At 41.9% G+C, this 19,088-nt stretch overlaps 1 protein-coding gene across 2 annotated transcripts in view; it reads right to left on the bottom strand.

Moving 5' to 3' along the window:
• OBSCN (obscurin, cytoskeletal calmodulin and titin-interacting RhoGEF) overlaps positions 1-19,088 on the bottom strand; it is a 223,880-nt gene that overhangs the window by 48,200 nt on the left and 156,592 nt on the right. For both annotated transcript variants that reach the window (XM_071734574.1, XM_071734575.1), the window contains 7 exons: positions 16,437-16,595; positions 14,136-14,313; positions 11,503-11,616; positions 10,641-10,808; positions 10,283-10,385; positions 9,538-9,667; positions 8,464-8,569 (listed from right to left, as the gene is read on the bottom strand). In XM_071734574.1, the coding sequence (XP_071590675.1) occupies positions 8,464-8,569; positions 9,538-9,667; positions 10,283-10,385; positions 10,641-10,808; positions 11,503-11,616; positions 14,136-14,313; positions 16,437-16,595 (958 nt within the window). The remainder of the gene's footprint in view (positions 1-8,463; positions 8,570-9,537; positions 9,668-10,282; positions 10,386-10,640; positions 10,809-11,502; positions 11,617-14,135; positions 14,314-16,436; positions 16,596-19,088) is intronic.

The following is a 19,088-nucleotide window of genomic DNA, read 5'->3' as shown; positions in this document are numbered from 1 at the left end:
CTGTGTGTTTGCACCAGACTTTGCTCTACACTGCAAGTTAAAATGTTTACACAGAGACTGCTCAACCCTGTCTCTGAATTATCTGATATTTTCTGCTAGGAGCTGCAAAGCTGCTTCTGCTCCTCAGCTCACTACATGTTAAGGAGCACTGGAATATCCCCTTGGAGAATTGTTCCCAATCTTTACCTCACCACTATCACCCTTCAAGCTGAGGTCCATTTAAATGAGTTGATGACCCCACCCATGAGTAAAAGGAGGGGAATTTCTGTTTTGCTGTGATCCCACTCATAAATGTACCAACCCTGAATTTAGGGGTTGCTTCCTCAGCTCTCCAGAGCAATAATAATCTATTATTAAGAGTGGATGGAAAGTGCCTGGAGGAAAAGGATCAGGGGGTGTTGGATGACAGCAGCTGAATATGAACCAGGGTGTGCCCAGGTGGCCAAGAAGGCCACCAGCATCCTGGCTTGTGTCAGCACTGCTGTGGCCAGCAGGAGCAGGGCAGGGATTGTCCCCTTGTGCTGGGCACTGGGGAGGCTGCACCTCAAATCCTGGGGTCAGTTCTGGGTCTTTTGGGACCAGAAGGACATTGAGGGGCTGGAGAGTGTTCAGAGAAGGGAATGGAGCTGGGGAAGGGTCTGGAGCACAAATCAGGAGCAGCTGAGGGAGCTGGGGGTATTGATCCTGGAGCAGAGGAGGCTGAGGGGAGACCTGGTAGTGGTAGGCACTGGTTGGATTTGATGATCTTAAAGGTTTTTCCCAATGAAAATATTGCTCTGATTCTATGAATTAACAAGTCAGAAATTTGGAAATCAACTTAATGGCATTTTGGACTATTCTAATATTAATTAAACAATAATCAAACAACTAATTAAACAATAGAAATGCTGCTGCTTTTGATGTGAAATCATGAAAGGAAAAGGGGGACCATGAGTTGAGAAGAGATGTAAACCAAAAGCATCTCTCCAGGTGATTTACAGGCACAGAGATGTATTCAGATAAGATTTCCTAAGCTTTAGTCATGGTCTGGCTCTGAGTGATTCCTTTCTGCCTGTTGCTTTCTTGGCATAATTCTGAACATGGTATTAAATAATAATAATAAATAATAGCTCTTAATTTAACTCTCCCATTGCTATCTGAGCCCTGGCCCTTGAGATGGTACAGGCAGAAACACCTTCATTTTCTGGTCTTTGCAGGGTAAAAAAAGCCAAATGACTGGGTCTGTCAACTGTTCAAGAGAGGGGGCAGAGGCAGAAACTTTTCCTGCCTCTCCTGTCTCAAGGTGGAAGCCATTAGGAAGTGGGAAATATCTTCTTCTAAGCCCCTGGATCCAAATGATTTAAATTTTCATGGGTGATAGGAAATAGTTATCACAGAAAATAAGAGATAAAAGGCAAGCAGCTCTGAACCATATTTTAGTTGTCATTCTGCACATCTGACCATCTAACAGAAGGAAAAGAAATCACCTTTAGCATCATTTCCCAGCCAAGGATTGATTTTATCAATAACAGAAATCTTAAAGGAATGCTTTGCCCCCAAACAAACCATTGTATGGTCACCTGCTCCATCAGGACATGGTTTGATGGGCTTGGAGGTGCTCTGGGGACCCATCACAGGACAATGTGCTCCCTTCCAGCACATGAAATAATTCTATTATGCATTTAATGATACTCAAAACCAAGAAATTACACAAAGGTCTTAATGGCAGATGGGCTTCAGACCTCCATACAACTGACAAAGCCCCATTTTTTGCTCCAATTAATCCAGATACTTCATATGCACCCCATAAAAACCAGGCTCAAAGTACCAAGTCTCCATCAGGAGAGAATATATTTTAGAAAAAACAAGACAGAAGGGAATAAAAACGTCCATCATCCTTCTGCTTCATCATAAAAGGTTTTTTTTTTGAAGAATTTAAAACAGAAAGGCAGAAGAAATCACTTTAAGCTAAGCTACTTGTTAAATTTGGACATTTTTTCAAGTAGTCAGTTGTCAGAACTGGTTTCTTTTCAACATCAAGAGCCTGAATCTACCTCCTTAAACTCTTGTGCAACTTCAACAGTAGTCAGTGAATTTTTTTCACATTTAATATCACACAAAACCCCATCTCAGTCTGAATCTAACCCCAGTGCTGCTATTTTTTGAAAGGGATAGTAAGATTTTTTTTTTTTTTTTTTTTTCAGGTGGTCACTTTGCATAGCACAGAATTCCATGAGAAGTGGTGGGATGGGAATGAACACACTTGCATGGCCAATAAACACAAGCTTGTTATTGGATCATGCAGAGGCAGCAAGGCAAAACACAAATGTTACCAAAAAAAAAAAAAAAAATAATCAGCACTTACATGATGATGGTTTTCTTGGGCACTTTAGTCTCTTGTTCAGTGACTACAAAGGAAACAGTATGAACAGCAAGGGGTTAAAGAAAGGCAAAAGCTGAAATGAGTAAATTAACTTTGCTCAGTTGATCAAAATAAACTGGAGTGGAAAAAACCAACTGTACCATCCCATCCATGCTTTCTGTGGTTATTTCCAGCATCATATTTACTGTTTCTGACCAAGAATGAGAGTTCAGAGTGCTCTCTGAATATTAAATGATTTAGCTTTGAATCTAAATACTTTGTGGAGAACAATATTGCAAAATCTGTTTGTTCTGCCATGAGATTCTGACATTTTCTTTTTTTTTTTTTTTTTTTTTTTTTTTTTGGCAGGCCAAAGCTAGAAAACAGTCCTATTTTTTTTAATTTTTTTTCACCTATAATAAGGTAGTGATGGTGTGAGAGACCTAAAAATGCCCTGAGCTGGAAAATCCTGGAGAGATGAAATTCTGTAAACTGTGATTTCACTTCTTAGAAAAAAAGTTTCCCCAAACACTGAAAGCTTTCCCAGCTTTGGTAAACTAAGTCCAAAATCCAAGCTGATAGTAATAAAACTAAATTTATTCTCATTAGTAAAGAAAATCAGCATCAAAAAGTCCCCCCTAGGAAACCCAGAAGAGCCTTCTGAAATACCTGTGCCTACTTCACCTCTTTTTTACCAGAATTTGCCTTTTTTACTGACCTTTGTCCCAAACTAGAAGCTATTGATGAGTATGAAGAAAAGCAGTGATTTAATGCTTTTGCAAGTTCTTAAAATTGACATTTTTTAAAATAAGGAAGATACCAGTTGCAGGTTCTAATGTCTAAACTAACAGAGATTTTTGGCAGGTTCCCATCCTATCTGCTGGAATAAAATTAAGGCACTGTTTGAAGCAGACTGTTTTAAGCACACTCTGAATTGCTGAGCCTATTCAAGGTCTAGAAAATACAACATCAAGCCCAACTTTTTAGTCAATAAAGTCTAAAATTAAAAAAAAAAAAATAAAAATAACCCAACCCCCCCATTAACTAAATCTCAAAGTAATCTGTCCAGCAATTGGTTTCCAATCTTCCTGCCAGCCTATAATAAATAAATTCTGGCAATTTTCAGTTGATACAATTGAAAGTGAATTTCAACTTTAAAATGTGTCTATGAAATCACCTCTAGTGTCTGTTTTATTTGTTAAATAACTCCTGATCAGTGCAACTGCACTACAGTTCCTGTATTAGATGGAATAATTGAATCTGATTTTCCTTCCACTTAACTTCCAAGGGCTCTCTCCTGCCCCTGGGTAAAACAACAATCCCACTATGATGAAAAAGAATTTTGTGCATGTGTTGGTGTTAATATCTGAGCTAAAGGTCTGTGTTTTCTTTGCTGAGCCTCATCTCGTTTGAGTGTGTAAAAATCTGGGATAATTTCCAATAGAGTCAAGGGAGTTACTGCAGAATTAAGTGGGTTTAAACAAAATTAGAGCCTTTACTTGGGTCACTTAAGGGGAAAATTGGTTTCAAACCTTTATCTCTGTACACAATTGCAGTATAACTGTTTACCTGTCCTTATTTAATATTTTTCCAAGGATTCCAAGCCTTTTTTAAATGGTGGAGTGATAATTCTACAGTGATGGAAGATGGACCGAAGGCTGCAACAATTTACTGCACTCAGCTTAGGAATTTTCACTGAATTTTTAAGCCCTTAAATCAATATTGTGCAATTTTAACACAACTTTTAGAAAATCTCATCAAGTAATACAATGAGATGAATCCATAAGCAGCAAGAGCACCAGTTCTGATGTAAAGTGGAATTAATTCAGTTGATTATACACCTAAGAACAGGTGTTTTTTTCGATTAACAGGAACTGCATTTAGGTTATAATTAAATATGTATTTCGTGAAATCCCCAATGTTTGTAAGAGGGAGTCTCTTAAATGTTTTTTTTTTAATGTTTTTTCTTGCAGTCCTCCCAAATGACATCAGCTGCAACTTTTGTAGATGGAGCAGATGTCCAAGGGCTTCAGTATTCCAGAGTTGAGCAGGGATGAGAAAGAAGCTGTAAATGGCAAACAGTCCATGAATCCTGATGACTTGCAGTTTAGTGGATGGCAGATCAATTTTTATATGTGCTATCCAAGGTGTGAGGGAGGATTTAAGCAATCCTATCTGAAGGATAGAACCACATGAAAGTAGGATGAGAGAATTTGGGTTTCTTTTTTATCGCTTTGTTTGGTTTGGTTTTTTTTTTGTTTTTTTTTTTTTTTTTTTGTTCCCCGAGAGGAAAATATTCTGCATCCGTTTTAGCACCAGATTTATCATTTCAACTTGTTCAAAAGCACTTTAGGAAAACAAGTTTTGCAAAGCAGGAGCCCCTGGTAAGCAGGTTAAAAGCTATAAGCATTAGGATCAGCCAGTGTTTCTACAGGAAACTCCTCTTGGGTTAATACATTAAATCATTGACTTACAAGTGATGAAACATTTAGGATAAGTCACTTCTTGTTGCTCTGAATGGGTGAAAAGTGATTTATGGGCCTTTCTTGCAAATTTTAAATTGATCTCCTTAACTCACAGAAGCATAAATCTCTTTTTTTCCTGCACAGCACAAGCTGCTGGGATAAACCACAGGAGAACTGATCTGAACCCATCCTTCTGCTGCACTCAGGAGATTATTCTGCTGCAGGGGATGCACAGATCTGAAATGAGCTGCTAAAGTTGATCTGAAAAGGAGCAACTCATGGACATAAACCAGCTTCCTATATTGTGGGAGTGAAATGCAAAGTGTCTCGTGCTCTCTCGAAAGGAAAAAAAATAAAATAAATCTGTTTCTCCAGTGAAACAGAGATGGTTTTAAAGGCCCTCTTGAATTTGACCTGAAAGTCACTTGGCCAACCCAAAAATGAGACTGACCCACAATGGCAACAGAACAAATAGAGCAAGGGAAACATCCTGACCATCACCCTGTCCAGGGAACTTTAGAAAGGTCAGGGGACAAACTTCTACACCCTATTCCTTCAATAAAAGGGTAGCACTGGGAGACCTGATGCTCCCCTGAATTTTGGAGCAATTTTCCATCTCCACTTTTAGCTTTTCCCTGCAAGATGGGTATCAACAACCAAGGCAGCTCCATAACTTGTCCCAAACTCTGCATGAGACCTAATACAAGATATGAAGAGATTCCTGTTGCTGGACTCTAACCATGGTGAGTATTTATGGGTTTGGTTGTGTCCACTCGTGTAGCTGATTCCTCCCCCTGAAATCAACTTTCTCATGACACATCCTGGGCCTGTCTGCCCAGGTGAGGATGCAGTGCCTTTTAAAAACAGTGGGCTTTGTGTTTTCTTAAAAAAAGGAGTGAGTTAGTGAGCCTGGGATGAGGGAACTGCAATAGGAACACGTTAACAAGGGATGCCAGAGCACATCAGCCCAGATCATCTGTAGGTTAAGCAGCAAGGTGCAAAGCAGTCAACTTGAAGTCAAAGAGAAGGATCCTCATTTTTTCTTTTTTTTTGCTTGTTTGTTTGATTTTTTAAGTGTCTAAAATTCTTCCAATATCCACAGAAAACAGCATTTTAAAAGCAACTCTCCATTGACTTCAGTGCAGCAACCAGGTGGTGCTGAAGGCAGAAATTCAGCATTTCACGCTCACAGCCCAAGCCATGGGTGTTCACAAGGGGACCCCTTAGTCCAGTGGTTTCCAGCCTTTTTGGATTTGGTCTTTCCAATGGATCAGCAAATCCTCAAGTTTTGAATTTAAAACTAATGACAAGGATATTGGTTTTGAGAGCTGTGGTGTTGGACTGTGGATTAGGTCAGGGCTTGGAAACCACTGCATTAATGGTGTCCCCCATGGTGACAGGAGCTTTGGTTCAGTATAATAAACAGTCCAGAAAGGCAGGAGGAGAAAAACTAAAACATTTGCAACTAAAGCCCCTTGGGTGCCTCAGGAGACTCTGAAAATTGTTGTTCACAGAACCAATGTTCACAGACTTGGACCCACTGTGAAGGTGAGCTAGGAAACAGACCCAGTATCTATTTTCTGTTGTAAAAGTATCCCACAGCAGTAGTGTTGTCCTCTTGGTGAAGTTACAAATAATCCCATTCTCACCAACAAAAAGGATTGTAAGGATGGAAAGATAAAGCCTTCATGAGATCCATCCACCCTCTTTGCCAGATGCACCTCATTTTTCCACAGGTGGATCAAACCTGATAACTTTCTGATTTTCAGGAGAACAAGAAATCCCTTCCTCTGTCAAGTGCATCATTTCAGATGCATCCCTGATGCCAATCTGTTCAGAACAATCCTCTTGCTTCATGGATGAGCCTGCTCTTTGCTCCACTGCCCTGAAGCAGCTCTCCCTCTGTTTCTCCCTGAAGATGACTCAGAGATCTATTTCCTTCCCTATTATCAGATTCAAGCAATTGCACATCACGGATCAAAAGCTCTTTCATAACATTTCTGAAGCTTCCAGGCAAACTCCAATTATATTTCTTCAACCAAGCTCATGAAATTTCTAATTTATGACTGCAAGAATCACAGCACATGGGTAATTTGGGGCTGAACATAAACATTGGCAACCCCTGGAGCTGAACAATGCTCCTACTGCTCTTTTACAGCCCTTGTTTGCTTTTATAACATGTTCTGCTTTGGCTCAAAGGAACATCAGCAAGATTTTCCACCCTAACCTTGGTTTGTTTGTGTTCCTTTATATCCTGCATTCAACTTTTTCTCTCTGTAGAGCATAGGAAGGACAAAACATTCAAATACATCAAGGATTATTCTGCTGAAAGAATTACAGTGTTGCTGGACTAAGAGCATCCTTCCTGTGATGTGTTTTGGGTGGCTGGATGGGACTCTGGGAAAGGACTACCAGGAAAGCAAGAAGAAAAACAAGACAAACAGATACATAAATCAGTTCTCTTTGTGTACTCTTAGAGTCCTCTTAATGTAATGACACAACATCAGTGTCTACAGAGAACTGGCCCAAAAGTCCATCCAGACCAGGATCCTGTCTTAAACAGGGACAGCAGAAGATGGCTCTGGGAAATTATGAAAAAGATACAAGAGTACCAACATTTTCCTTGAATATATCTCTGGACTCTACCTCTAGCAGCTTCTTGATTCAGAATACTTCTGCATTTGAAGGTTCTTCCTTTAATGATGGTAACAACAATTATCCCCTGTTAAAAGCACAGCTGAACCCCTGTTATTATCACAAGACAATGTGAAAACACTGAAGATGAGGAAAGAAGGTCCTAAAGATGCTGACAGAGCACTGTTGGCCATGACTCCCTTAACCACCTCTGACACCAAAGGTTCACTACCATGGAATGGGCTCTGTCTATCTTAGTCCTCTCTCTTATCCCTCAAAACAGGGAGCCATCTGTTATTAATTATAAATAATCCTTTGTCTGAATTATCTCCTGAACCAGTGCTGGGAATTGTTTGAGAGACCTGTTCTTTGATAAGAAGGCAACTTTGGGCAGCTGCATCCTAAAGGTGTTAAGGAAAAGATGCCTTGTTGGAAACTCAGCCCACCATACCCTACCAATCCAGGTAAAATGAGCAGAAAAATAAAGGAATAGATTCTATGACTACATGGTGTGTAAAAACCTGAACAGTCCTAGATAATGGATGAAGTAGTATTGCTCAGGACACACTGCTCTCAGGCATTCCAGATGATCTTCAGTGGTATTTCAGAAATCATAAGATGCCTACAGCTCTCCTTGCTGGCCCCTCTTTGGTTTTCAGCAGTAGGTAACTCATGTTCTGACACATATTTTGAAGTATTCCAACAGGAACAGAAACATTTATTTTTTTTATTTTTTTTTTTTAACACCAGTGGTGGTGTGACAAACCCTTCATTTGCTCATCCTTTTCCATATAATGCACTTATGAGCATTATATGCTGAAGTTGATTTGCCAGGTTTGGAAATCAACAGATGGTGATGGGTATAGAGCTGAGCAGCAGGATACCCATGCACATCTCCATGGACATACAGAGAGGTGGACACCAACAATCAACATGGATAAGATGGCAAAGAGATTCAATCCTCAACGAGATGGTTTTAGGGTGATTCATGGACATACTTACAGAGCTGGTCAAGGTTCCTACCTTCTATGGTAATAGCTTGGTCTCCTCTCCTGTCCTGGGTCAGGGCTGCAGCACTGTGGTGGTAAAGTTCTGCTCCACTTTTTGCAGACCCTAATCTGTTCACCAGCTGAAGAGAATCATGCAGCACCAAATGAAACGTGGGGTGGTTTTGTATGATAAAACCTTCCTATGCTACCTTCCAAATCCCTTGGGATTACGTGGCAATAGGATTGGGTGAAGGTGAGGCCCCAAACCAAAGACAGACTTGGGGTGGACACCTCATGAGAATGTTCTGCCACAAGTGACTCCCACAGACAAGTCACAGCACATCAGGAAACTTCAACATCTGCAGCTTGCTCTGCAGCCTGGGACTTACTCCTGAGACAGCTCCATCTCTACCAACAGGCCCAGATTCCTGCCATATGGCATTTAAGTGATACTTAAAGAGTGTTGGGTTTATTGGTTTATTTATTTATTTACCATCTATTAATCAACCCATCTTGCTAAAATTCTAGTGCAACTCTTTAAATTATATCAAACTTACTAAAAATTTCTGTGGAACAACAGTGAAGTTGCTGGGATTCCTAAACCATGGTCAATTGGTTCTATTGCTGAGCCCTGAGAGCTTATTACTACTTTATTACCATGAATGCATAGATTATGACTGCATTCTAGAAAATATTTTACACCACCTTTATTTTAGTTCATATTTTATTTCCATTCATGCTTGCTAAATAAACAGGAATTTCAGTGGTTTACACTTCTAGTTAGAATTAGTTTCTTTACTTTGGTTTTGGATGGTTTCTCTGTAGTGGCACAAATCTGCTCTGATTTAAAGACACTCCAGAAACATCATGTTACATCAAAATGATCCTAAACTTCGCACGAGGTACTGCTAGAGATCTGGATCTGAATTTAAGCTCCAGAAAAAAGCTCACTCAGTTGTTATTTGAACAACCAAACTCTCAGATCAGAATATTCTGAAGCTTTCAGATGTTCACCATCCAGATCTAGCTCAGGAGAAGCTGACAGTCAAATTTATTCCCCTATTTATGTCATGTCAGACAGGAGATCATTAAATCTGTCTGAACTTACCTCACATTCATAGTGTCCCATATCCTCATTGGAAGGGTTCCTGACCACCAGCACTACTATACCACTCCGTGGTTCACTGAAAGTCTGGTATTTACTTGAGTCCTTCAACATTACACCATCTTTGTACCACCTGCATGTGGAAAACATGGAGTGTAAGCCAGGAAAAATTATGCAGGGTCAAGAATTTCCCAGCTCACCCATCCATCTGTCAGAGCAGAGGGTGAAAAACTCAAGAGCTGAGCATTAGACAAAGGTTTGAAGCCTGGAAAATGGGTCTACAGGTGGGCAGATCTTGTGGATAATAAACTGCACAGGTTTATGAGATGCTTCTCAAGAATTTGCATCAGCCATGCAGGGAAAAGGACTTCTGGTCACTGTGAAGCTCTGCTGAACTTTTTGTTTGAATACACCAGGCTGGCTGGTGATAAAATCAATTGAAATAATGAGGAAGGGAGGATAAATAAAATATTGTCCAATTAATAAAATATGTCCTCCAATAAAATATCGTCAGGGCATTTGACCTGAGACACTCCTGTGGCAGGTACCTTCTGTAGGTATTTTGAGATGCCACCTAGAATAAACAGCTGAGGACCTCAGGAATGTTGGGATTGGGAAGAGACAACATTGGGGTGGGGTGATGGTGGAAGACACAGAGAAGAAAGGATCATAACCTTGAAAGAAAGGGCTGGAGATTCTTGTGCTCATGCAAAAGAAGACAGGATTTGTTCCTGTATGAAGAACTGACCTGATCTGAGGCCTTGGTGCTCCTTCTATAGTACAAGTAAACTGAACATCTTCACCCTCCACAAGATAAGCATTCCTGACCTTGTTGACAAACCGAGGTGGCACTGCAAGGCAAGAAATAGGATCAGGTACCAAGGATGTGTCCCTGACTGCATAATTCTCAGGACATATGAAAACAAGACACTAAAGACCAAATTTTTTTCACCTAAGAACAGTTGGCTACATCTGTTCATCAATAAATTTTTTTTATACTGTTATCCAGTGGATGTTATACAAAACATCCAAAATATCCTAATATTGGTGTTTAAGGTAATCCATGGCAGACTTCTCTACAGCAATGGATCTGTGCAGGGCTTTACCTTGGACAAGGATCTTTCCTAAGGTACTGGCATTTCCAGCAGGACTGGAAGCAAAGCACATGTACTGTCCTGAGTCAAGACCTGTTAGGTTGTCCAAGATCAACGTGCAGGAACCATCAGGATCTTCTATTATAATGTGGTGGGGATCCACTTCCACAGGCTTTCCATCTGAAAGGGGAAAAAAAGTCATAGTAAAGAGTTTAGTACCAAAAATATTTTCTCCTTGGGGACTTCAGCCTGAGGGAAGTTCTGAGATGGTGTTTGCTTTATTGCAGCTGATGCTGGTAGTTGAGGAACAAGCTTTTCGTTGTCCTCCAGCTCCCTCCAAAAGAAAGGGCTCTGGAAAAGCACTTTTGGGGGACCTCATCCATCACCAATCATTATTTAAAAGTTAAATTCTCCCCGATTATGTGATGTGAAGGTGGAGCTCTTATTTGCTACCCAAAGGAACCCCTCAAGTGGCTGTGAACCTGCAGAAAACATCTTTACAAGGCATGAGTTTGTAGCAAAGCTGTTTCCTCTGCATCACAATAGTTCTGGGGGGAAAAAAAAAGAAACAAGTGTGTCCACACAGCTTTGGTGCTGTGACGTGGAAACATCTGAGCCAGTTCAAACAAGTTATTTATTTCCTAGAAGCTGCCTCACTGCCACCAGATGTGGATTCCTACAGCCTAAGAGGCAAACCTGAAAGATTTGGATACATCAGCTCACAGGAAGATCTTGCACTACTTGGGTGGTTTAGTAGCTAACTTCAAGCTGACTTGGGTAGTTCTAGGTGGTCAGTAGTTAGATTAACTACTAACTAATTAACACAAATCTAGGCAGAGAAGACACCTGGAGGGCACATTTCATGACTTCCTACCTTTGTACCAACTGACAGATGGCTTGGGAGCTCCCACCACTTTGCAGGCCAGCTTGACTGTCTCTCCCAGCTCAGCTGTACAATCTGCCAGTTCTTCCTCAAAATCTGGAGGTACTGAAACACCAAAATAAGTGTGTTAGTCCTGAGGAGAGGTGCTTTGCTCAGAGGATGGCTGCTGCAAAATAAGATGAGTAGAATTCATGCAAATCCACAAGGTTCAGAATGGGAAGGTGAACAGATGCATTTAGAAGCTAAGGACTTTTTAGTTGACATGTGGCCTTTGCTTGTCTAAGGCTAAATTAAATCTGTCAAATATCTGCTGGTTGCTATAAAGGTGGGCCATAAAAATAAAAAAAAAAAGTTCCTGGAAACATTTTAAACCATGATTTTAATAAGCATATCCAATAAGCACATCCATTATTCAGACACCACACAGCTATCACTGTTACTATAATTCGTCTCTTAAAATGCAGACACAGAGAAGGTATTCAAAGTGCTATTCTCCATACAATAAAATCTATGTTTTCTTAAGGGACTTTTATTTTAATTATATTAATATTAACTCAATATTAATTTAATATTAACCATATTAAACTATGCAAAATTATTCTGATCGTCTTCCTCATCAGAACATCTCGTTAAAGCCACAAATATAAAATGCCCAGATTTGTTTTCAGGGTATATACACTAAACCCAACTTTGTCCTGATATTTTAAGATAGCAGATATGTGTAAGGAAGTGTCAAAGACACCATTTCTAGCTTACATCTGGACAATAAAAATCTAATACCCCTGCTGATAAACTTGGTGGATAGAAAATCAGTGAAATCTCACTTGGCAGTGAGGATGAAAAATCCTGAATTAAAAGACAAAACTCCAAAGCAAACCCACATGCCCAGCTACAGCAGTGCAAACCAGATGTCTGGAGAGAGGAATTTGATATCTGGAGTGAGGGATTTGATATCTGGAGTGGAGCATTTGATAGCCAGCAGGGTTCTGGTGCTGCTACCAATAGGACTCTGGGTCAGGTCCTGAGATTACTTTTCTCACTGGGGTCTGATGCTCTTCATGCATCAGGCCAGAGGCTCAGCCACCAAATTCTGTGTTCATCTACAGTTCTGCAGTCCCTGTCAGATCAAATCAATCTCCAGTGCCAGCTCTGCAATTTGCCTTTTAGATGTTTCAAGAAAATGTTCCTCTTCTCCAGTGACCCACATTTTCTGGGCTATTTTGCTGGGAAATTACATTCTCCAGGTATTGATAAAACTGCATGAATATGATGACAAGGAATTGAGGAACCACTTCAGTCTCTGGCTTAGATTCTCCATCAAAAGCAATCCACATCACTTGAAACAGCCAGGGACAGACAGCTCTTCTCAGGCCACCAGCTTGCATTTTTCACAGGGAACAGACATTGAAGAGTAATTAGAAAGTTAATCATCTGTTCTGCTGTTCTCCCAAAACCTACACAGGTCCTGTGGGACCTCTGGTGTGTAAACTGAACCACTTCAGTGACATCCAGGCTGAAATCTCTTGCTGGTGAGTGGAGGCAGCCATACATCACTGTCCCACCCTGTAAAAGTGTCTTCTCCAGCTCGGGTGGAGGACCTAACACTGCTGTAACATTTCCAGTTAATCACAGAATCAATTTTCAGGGTTGGAAGGGACCTTTAAGATGATCCAGTTCCAACCCCCCGTTGCTCAGAGCCCTCTCCAGCCTGGCCTTAAAACCTTCCAGGGATTCAGTCACTCTCCATCTCATCAGGACACTTCAAACACCTCCCCCTTCTCTTTCCTCTGCCCCTGCACCTCTGCTGTGGCCTCACATTATGATTCTGCAGGAGGTTTCTGCTGACACAGCTAATTGTGAGAGGTGCAGAATTATCATCCTTGCCCCTCAGTTTTATGTGGTTACAATTTATCATGGGTGCAGAAGTGTGTGCATAAATTGTTGACATGACAGCTGGCTGAAAGTCAAGTTAAAGGGCTAAAATATTTCATAGAATCATAGAATTCTCAGGGTTCAAAGGGACCTTTAAAATCATCCAGTTCCAACCCCCCTACCATGGGCAGGGACACCTCCCACCAGCTCAGGTTGCTCAGAGCCCTCTCCAACCTGGCCTTAAAAACTCCCAGGGATGGATGGGGCTTCCACCACCTCTCTGGGCAACCTGTGCCAGGCTCTCACCACCCTCATGGGGAAGAACTTCTTCCTAAATTCCAATCTAAATCTATTCTCCTCTGGTTTGAAACCATTTCCCCATGTCCTATCCCTACCTGACATCCTAAAAAGTCCCTCCCCAGCTTTCCTGTAGCCCCTTCAGATCCTGGAAGGCCACACTAAGGTCTCCTTGGAGACTTCTCCTCTCCAGACTGGACAACCCCAACTCTCTCAGTCTGTCTGCATAGCAGAGATGCTCCTAAGTTAAATCTTACTCCTTGTTGCCACATCATATGAGTGATTTACAGCAGCCTGGGATGTGATTCAAGCAAATCCTCCAACCTTAGCTCAGTTCCAGAGGTGTCGGATGACTCCCAACGATTTCTCTTCCTCTTTTTCTAACCTCCCCCTAATAGCAGGAAGATGACCCAAGAAAACCATAGGAGATTTGGGCTATCCCAGGCCATACTCACTCCAGACAGGCTCGCTGATCCTCTGCTGTATGCCACAGATCTCCTTCACCCAGGAGTTCTTGATGTTGACTGTACGTGCCTGGAGGAGGTACTTGCGGACCAGATCTTCTCGTTCGTGCCAGATCTCAAATGCTCGGTCATCCCCTTCCACAAGGTCATTGACATCTATGTTGTTCAGCTGAAGGAAAGAAGGACCAAGAAAGTCAACATCCATCTTGTGTTCTTTGGGCTAAATTGCAGCCAGAACCTCTCCTTACAATTGAAATCCCAGAGTTTAGGACAGTTCGGGTCTGGAAATTTTGTGAGCCAGAACCGTCTTCAGCCAAGGTGTGAAACAGAAGCAGCTACCTCCAGTGGACATGATTTGGGGCATTATGAGTAATGTGTCCAGTTCTGGGTTCTCCAGCACAAGAAGGATGTGGAGCTGTTGGAGGGGATCCAGAGGAAACCATGAAGATGCTCAGAGGGCTGGAGCAGCTCTGCTCTGGAGCCAAGCTGAGGGAGTTGGGATTGCTCATCCAGGAGAAGAAAAGGCTCTGGGGAGACCTTAAAACACCTTCCAGTGCCTGGAAGGGCTCCAGAAAATCTGGGGAGGGATTTTGGACAAGAGAATGGAGTGATGGGATGAGGGGGAATGATTTCAAACTGGAAGAGGAGAGATTTAGATGAGATATTTGGAAGAAATTATTTCCTGACAGGGTAGTGAGACACTGGAACAGCTTGCCCATCCCTGGAAGCTGGGAATAGACCAGGTTTGGAGCAACCTGGTCTAGTGTGAGGTGTCCCTACCCATGGCAGGAAGGTTGGAATGGAAACTGATGATCTTCAAAGTCTCTTCCAACCCAAACCAGTCTGGGATTCCATGATCCCCATTCTGGCTGTATTAGATGTTCCAACAGCAAACAGGATAATTTATACCACTTTTAAAGAATGTTCCAACAGTAAACAGGATAATTTTACACCACTTTTAAAGGATGTTCAGACTGCATGAGTGATGCAACAAGGCTGAAGTGCAGTCAGGGCTCACCTTGAAGCCCTTTCCCCAACATACTTGACTTTCTGCTTACCAAACCAACATTTTCCTGGGAGTCATTATCAACTTTCAGGAAAACAACTTCCAGCATTAAAGGGTATTCCAAGTGGAGGACACAACTGCCTCTTTTGCCCAGTGCTGCTGGGCCCAGGAACAACACAATAAGGGACAGTAGGAAAGGACATTACTGAGCAGGAACTCTCTGGATAAAACATCCCTTTTTTTTCCCTTTGAAAATAAAATTTGCCTGTCAACATAAATGAAGAAAGGGCCTGACTAGGCTTGGTCAAAAATATCCATATGTTTTTTTTGTTGGTTGGCTGTTTTTTACTGGAGTTGAGCATCTACTGCCTTGAATTTTTCTGCAATTTCTTGCAATTTTAACCTGACCTCTGAATGAGTGAAGATGAGCTGGTCAAATAGAACCAGAGAATCATCATGATTTGAAAGGACCTTCAAGATCATCAAGTCCAACCATCAGCCCTACACCACCTTAACCACTCAATCATCTCCCAAAGGGCCACATCCACCCATTTGTTGAACATCTTCAGGGATGGTGAGTCCATCACCCCCTTGGGCAACCTGTCTCAATGCTTCACCACTCTTTTGGTGAAGAATTTTTCCTAATACCCAACCTGAACCTCCCCTGGTGCAACTTGGATCCATTTCCTCTTATCCTATCAATAGACCCTGGGGAGAAAGAGGCCAACATCAGCCTTACTCCAACCTCCTTTCAGGGAGCTGTAGAGGGCAATAAGGTCTCCCCTCAGCCTCCTCTTTTCCAGGCTGAACATCCCCAGCTCCTTCAGCCTCTCCTCATCAAAATTCCTCTGAATTTTTCATTTCTAACCATGAACTGGCAACAGAAAATGACATAACCAGAGGAAAAAACCTCTGGGAATGTAGCACATGACTAAAAGAGCATTTCCTCCAGTTTACTGCCAACTTTGCAACTGGCAAAACCAAAGATATGGCAAATAATTGCAAATACTACAGACAGGGAAATTCCCATCAGTCCCACAGACTTGTGCAGGTAGCTCAGTGAGGTAATAGAGATAAATAAACACTGGGACATGTAGTTTCATTGCTGCATGGTAAAAATCTCCCCATGGTTCTGATGGTTTCTGACATGTTCCTGACAGGCTTAACAGTGATTTGGGGATAGATAGAGATTCCACTTGTGCTTCAAAGACTTCTGGAAACAAAGAAATAGCTCAGAGGTTCTAAACAGCAGACAAATGCTCTAGGTGAGGGTATAATGATCAGACCTTCATGATGTTCTTGAAGATGTAGCTGTAGGTGTCTGTCTTTGTGTCTCGCTTTGGTTTGCAGATGACAATATAATTTTTGAAGAGGAAGACATGTCTTTTGTGTCCTTTCCATGCCATCCGAGCTCCTGGAGCTCCTTCCCACACAATGAAGTGGCCCTGATAGGAAAAAGAAGGAAGAGCACAAAGGGATAAAGCTGGAAAAAAATTCCCACAGTGATGTCTCTCCATCATTTTTCAGTGAACAGGTAATAAATATTTACTTTTACATCATCTCCTCCTGTGTTGCTCTTTTCTTACAGCCCAACAGATTGCTTCTAATGCTAAGGGTAATGAATCAAAGTGACAGCACCAACAGTGGCTGTCATTACATTGACCTTTAAATGGCATTATTTGTTGCCAGAAAAATAAGGTGGCGTTGTCATGCAGGCTGACTCCTGGGAATAATAATGGAAAATTGTATTTTGTGTGTTCTGCAGACACTTTGTGTGCTCGTTTGGTCTCCTTCCTCAGAGAAAAAAATTAATTTCAAATATATACAGACACTTTGTGTGCTCGTTTGGTCTCCTTCCTCAGAGAAAAAAATTAATTTCAGATATATACAGACACTTTGTGTGCTCGTTTGGTCTCCTTCCTCAGAGAAAAAAATTAATTTCAGATATATACAGACACTTTGTGTGCTCGTTTGGTCTCCTTCCTCAGAGAAAAAAATTAATTTCAGCTATATCCAGCTGGTTGAGTGATGTGGGTTCCCCCTTGGCATCCTTAGGGATTCATAAGGACTTCTGGGGTGTGATCAGACTCTCCCAGATGTCTCACTGTGGCCAGATAAAAGCCCAACAGAATACCTCTGTAATTTAGCTTTACAACTCCACTCATTGTGACTCCCATCCTATCCCATGGGATACAAATGGGCAGGGTCAACCATTTGCCCAGCATGACTCAGGAAGTCTACAAAGAAACAGGAATTTGAGTAAGGGTGCTGAAACTCTAACAGCATCCTAATAGCTGTGGCATCTTTTTCCTGTGCTCCTAAACCACAGATCTGTTCCATGAGAGAGACCTGGAGGACCACAGGGGTCTTTTGAAGATGGATGAGCAGCTGCAGGAGAACATCCATAACTGATCTCACGTTTTCCCATGGAGCACATGCAACATCTGCTGTGCCACCTTCTCCTGAGCTGCCCAGACCATTAGGCTATTCCAAAGAGCTTTGTAAATTCCAAACCAGGCAGAGTGAGAAAGCTCAGTGAGCTGCTGACACCTGAGGAATCAACAGGAGAAAAAAAATCTGTTGATACCACTAAGTTCAGGAGCTGGCCCATGCAGCTTGCCAGTAACAAGAGAAATAAAAATTAAAATGCTTTAAAATCAATGTGGGGGCCCAGAACAGATCTGTTGTGGAATGTTAGGAAGGCTCGGAGAATGTTGGAGAATATTCCTGAATATTCTCGAAGAGGTAGGAGGTACGACCCCTTTGCTATGCCCAACCCCATGTTTGGGAGGCCAATTAGATCGGCCCATACTCCGGTGCTACCTGCACCAGGGATTCGCTGTGCTACAGGTAAACACACCGGGTGTCCAATAAAAAGTTATGTTGGTGGCAGGGGTGTGGTCACGGAAGCACTATATAAGCGAAAGTTGCTGCGCAATAAACCAGAAGTTCATTTATCAACCATATTGGTTGCACGCATTTTCTTTGCCGCTCCCGCAACTGGCGCCCGAACCGTGCTACAGGCCCTGAACAATCAGAAAGTCTGAAGAGCCTTGAAAAAGTCTGAAAAGTTTCGAAATCAACAGGCAAATCCTGCGGAAGACCGATCTTCACTAGGGACGCCTGGTGGAGGACCGAACCATCGATAGCACCAATCACAGCTCGGCAGGTAAAACCGCTGAAACCAAAAAACTTGGCTGGGAACGGGGCTCCAGGAAAGCACCGAAAAAGCAACGTTTCGGAGGGCAATAAATTCCTCTCGACGCAGGCGTAGAGAGGTGATTCACAACTTAAAGAAAAATGAACGAGTTTGTTTGCTGCTGGGGAAGGGCTACCGGTTCTTAGTTATAAAAAGTTGTAAAAAGCCCACAAAAGGCTCGTACAAAAGCACATAAAAGGCTCGGATTAAGGCTGCACCAAAATAATAAAGGGATAGTTAAGCGCGCAGAAAATAGAGACCGAAGTACCCCTAGACTTTCTATATTTCTATTCTATTCTAGACCTTTTTTATTAGTTTCTTACAGAAACGTGCCATAAAAGATGTGGATTTTAGAAAAGATCCGGCGGCGCTTGTAGCATACGGCCGCACATACCAGTTTTTTACTGACCCTGCTAACTTATTTGATGAGAAAGAATAGAAAAGCTTAGGAGATATTTTGTGGTATAAGGTAATAGAAGAGGATAAGACAGCTCGTAAGTTAATGAAACCGTAGCATACAATGATTACTTGCTTGCACCGTTATCAGACAGAGAAGAAAATCGCCGCTGTAGCTCCGGCAACCTTAAAAGGGCAGCCGATTCCAGATTTGCATCAATTAGGAGTTGATTACGATCCCTGTCCCCCAACGGGAGACGAAATAGTTGTACAGCTTGCTCAAAATTTCCAGTGAAGTTCCGACGCAACTCGCTGCCCCCCCCCTCCCCCCCTCCCCCTGATG

Source organism: Heliangelus exortis, chromosome 2 (genome assembly GCF_036169615.1).
Source record: "Heliangelus exortis chromosome 2, bHelExo1.hap1, whole genome shotgun sequence".
Lineage (NCBI taxonomy): Eukaryota > Metazoa > Chordata > Aves > Apodiformes > Trochilidae > Heliangelus > Heliangelus exortis.
Note: the sequence above shows the minus strand (reverse complement) of the source record. Positions and strands in the feature narration are given on the sequence as shown.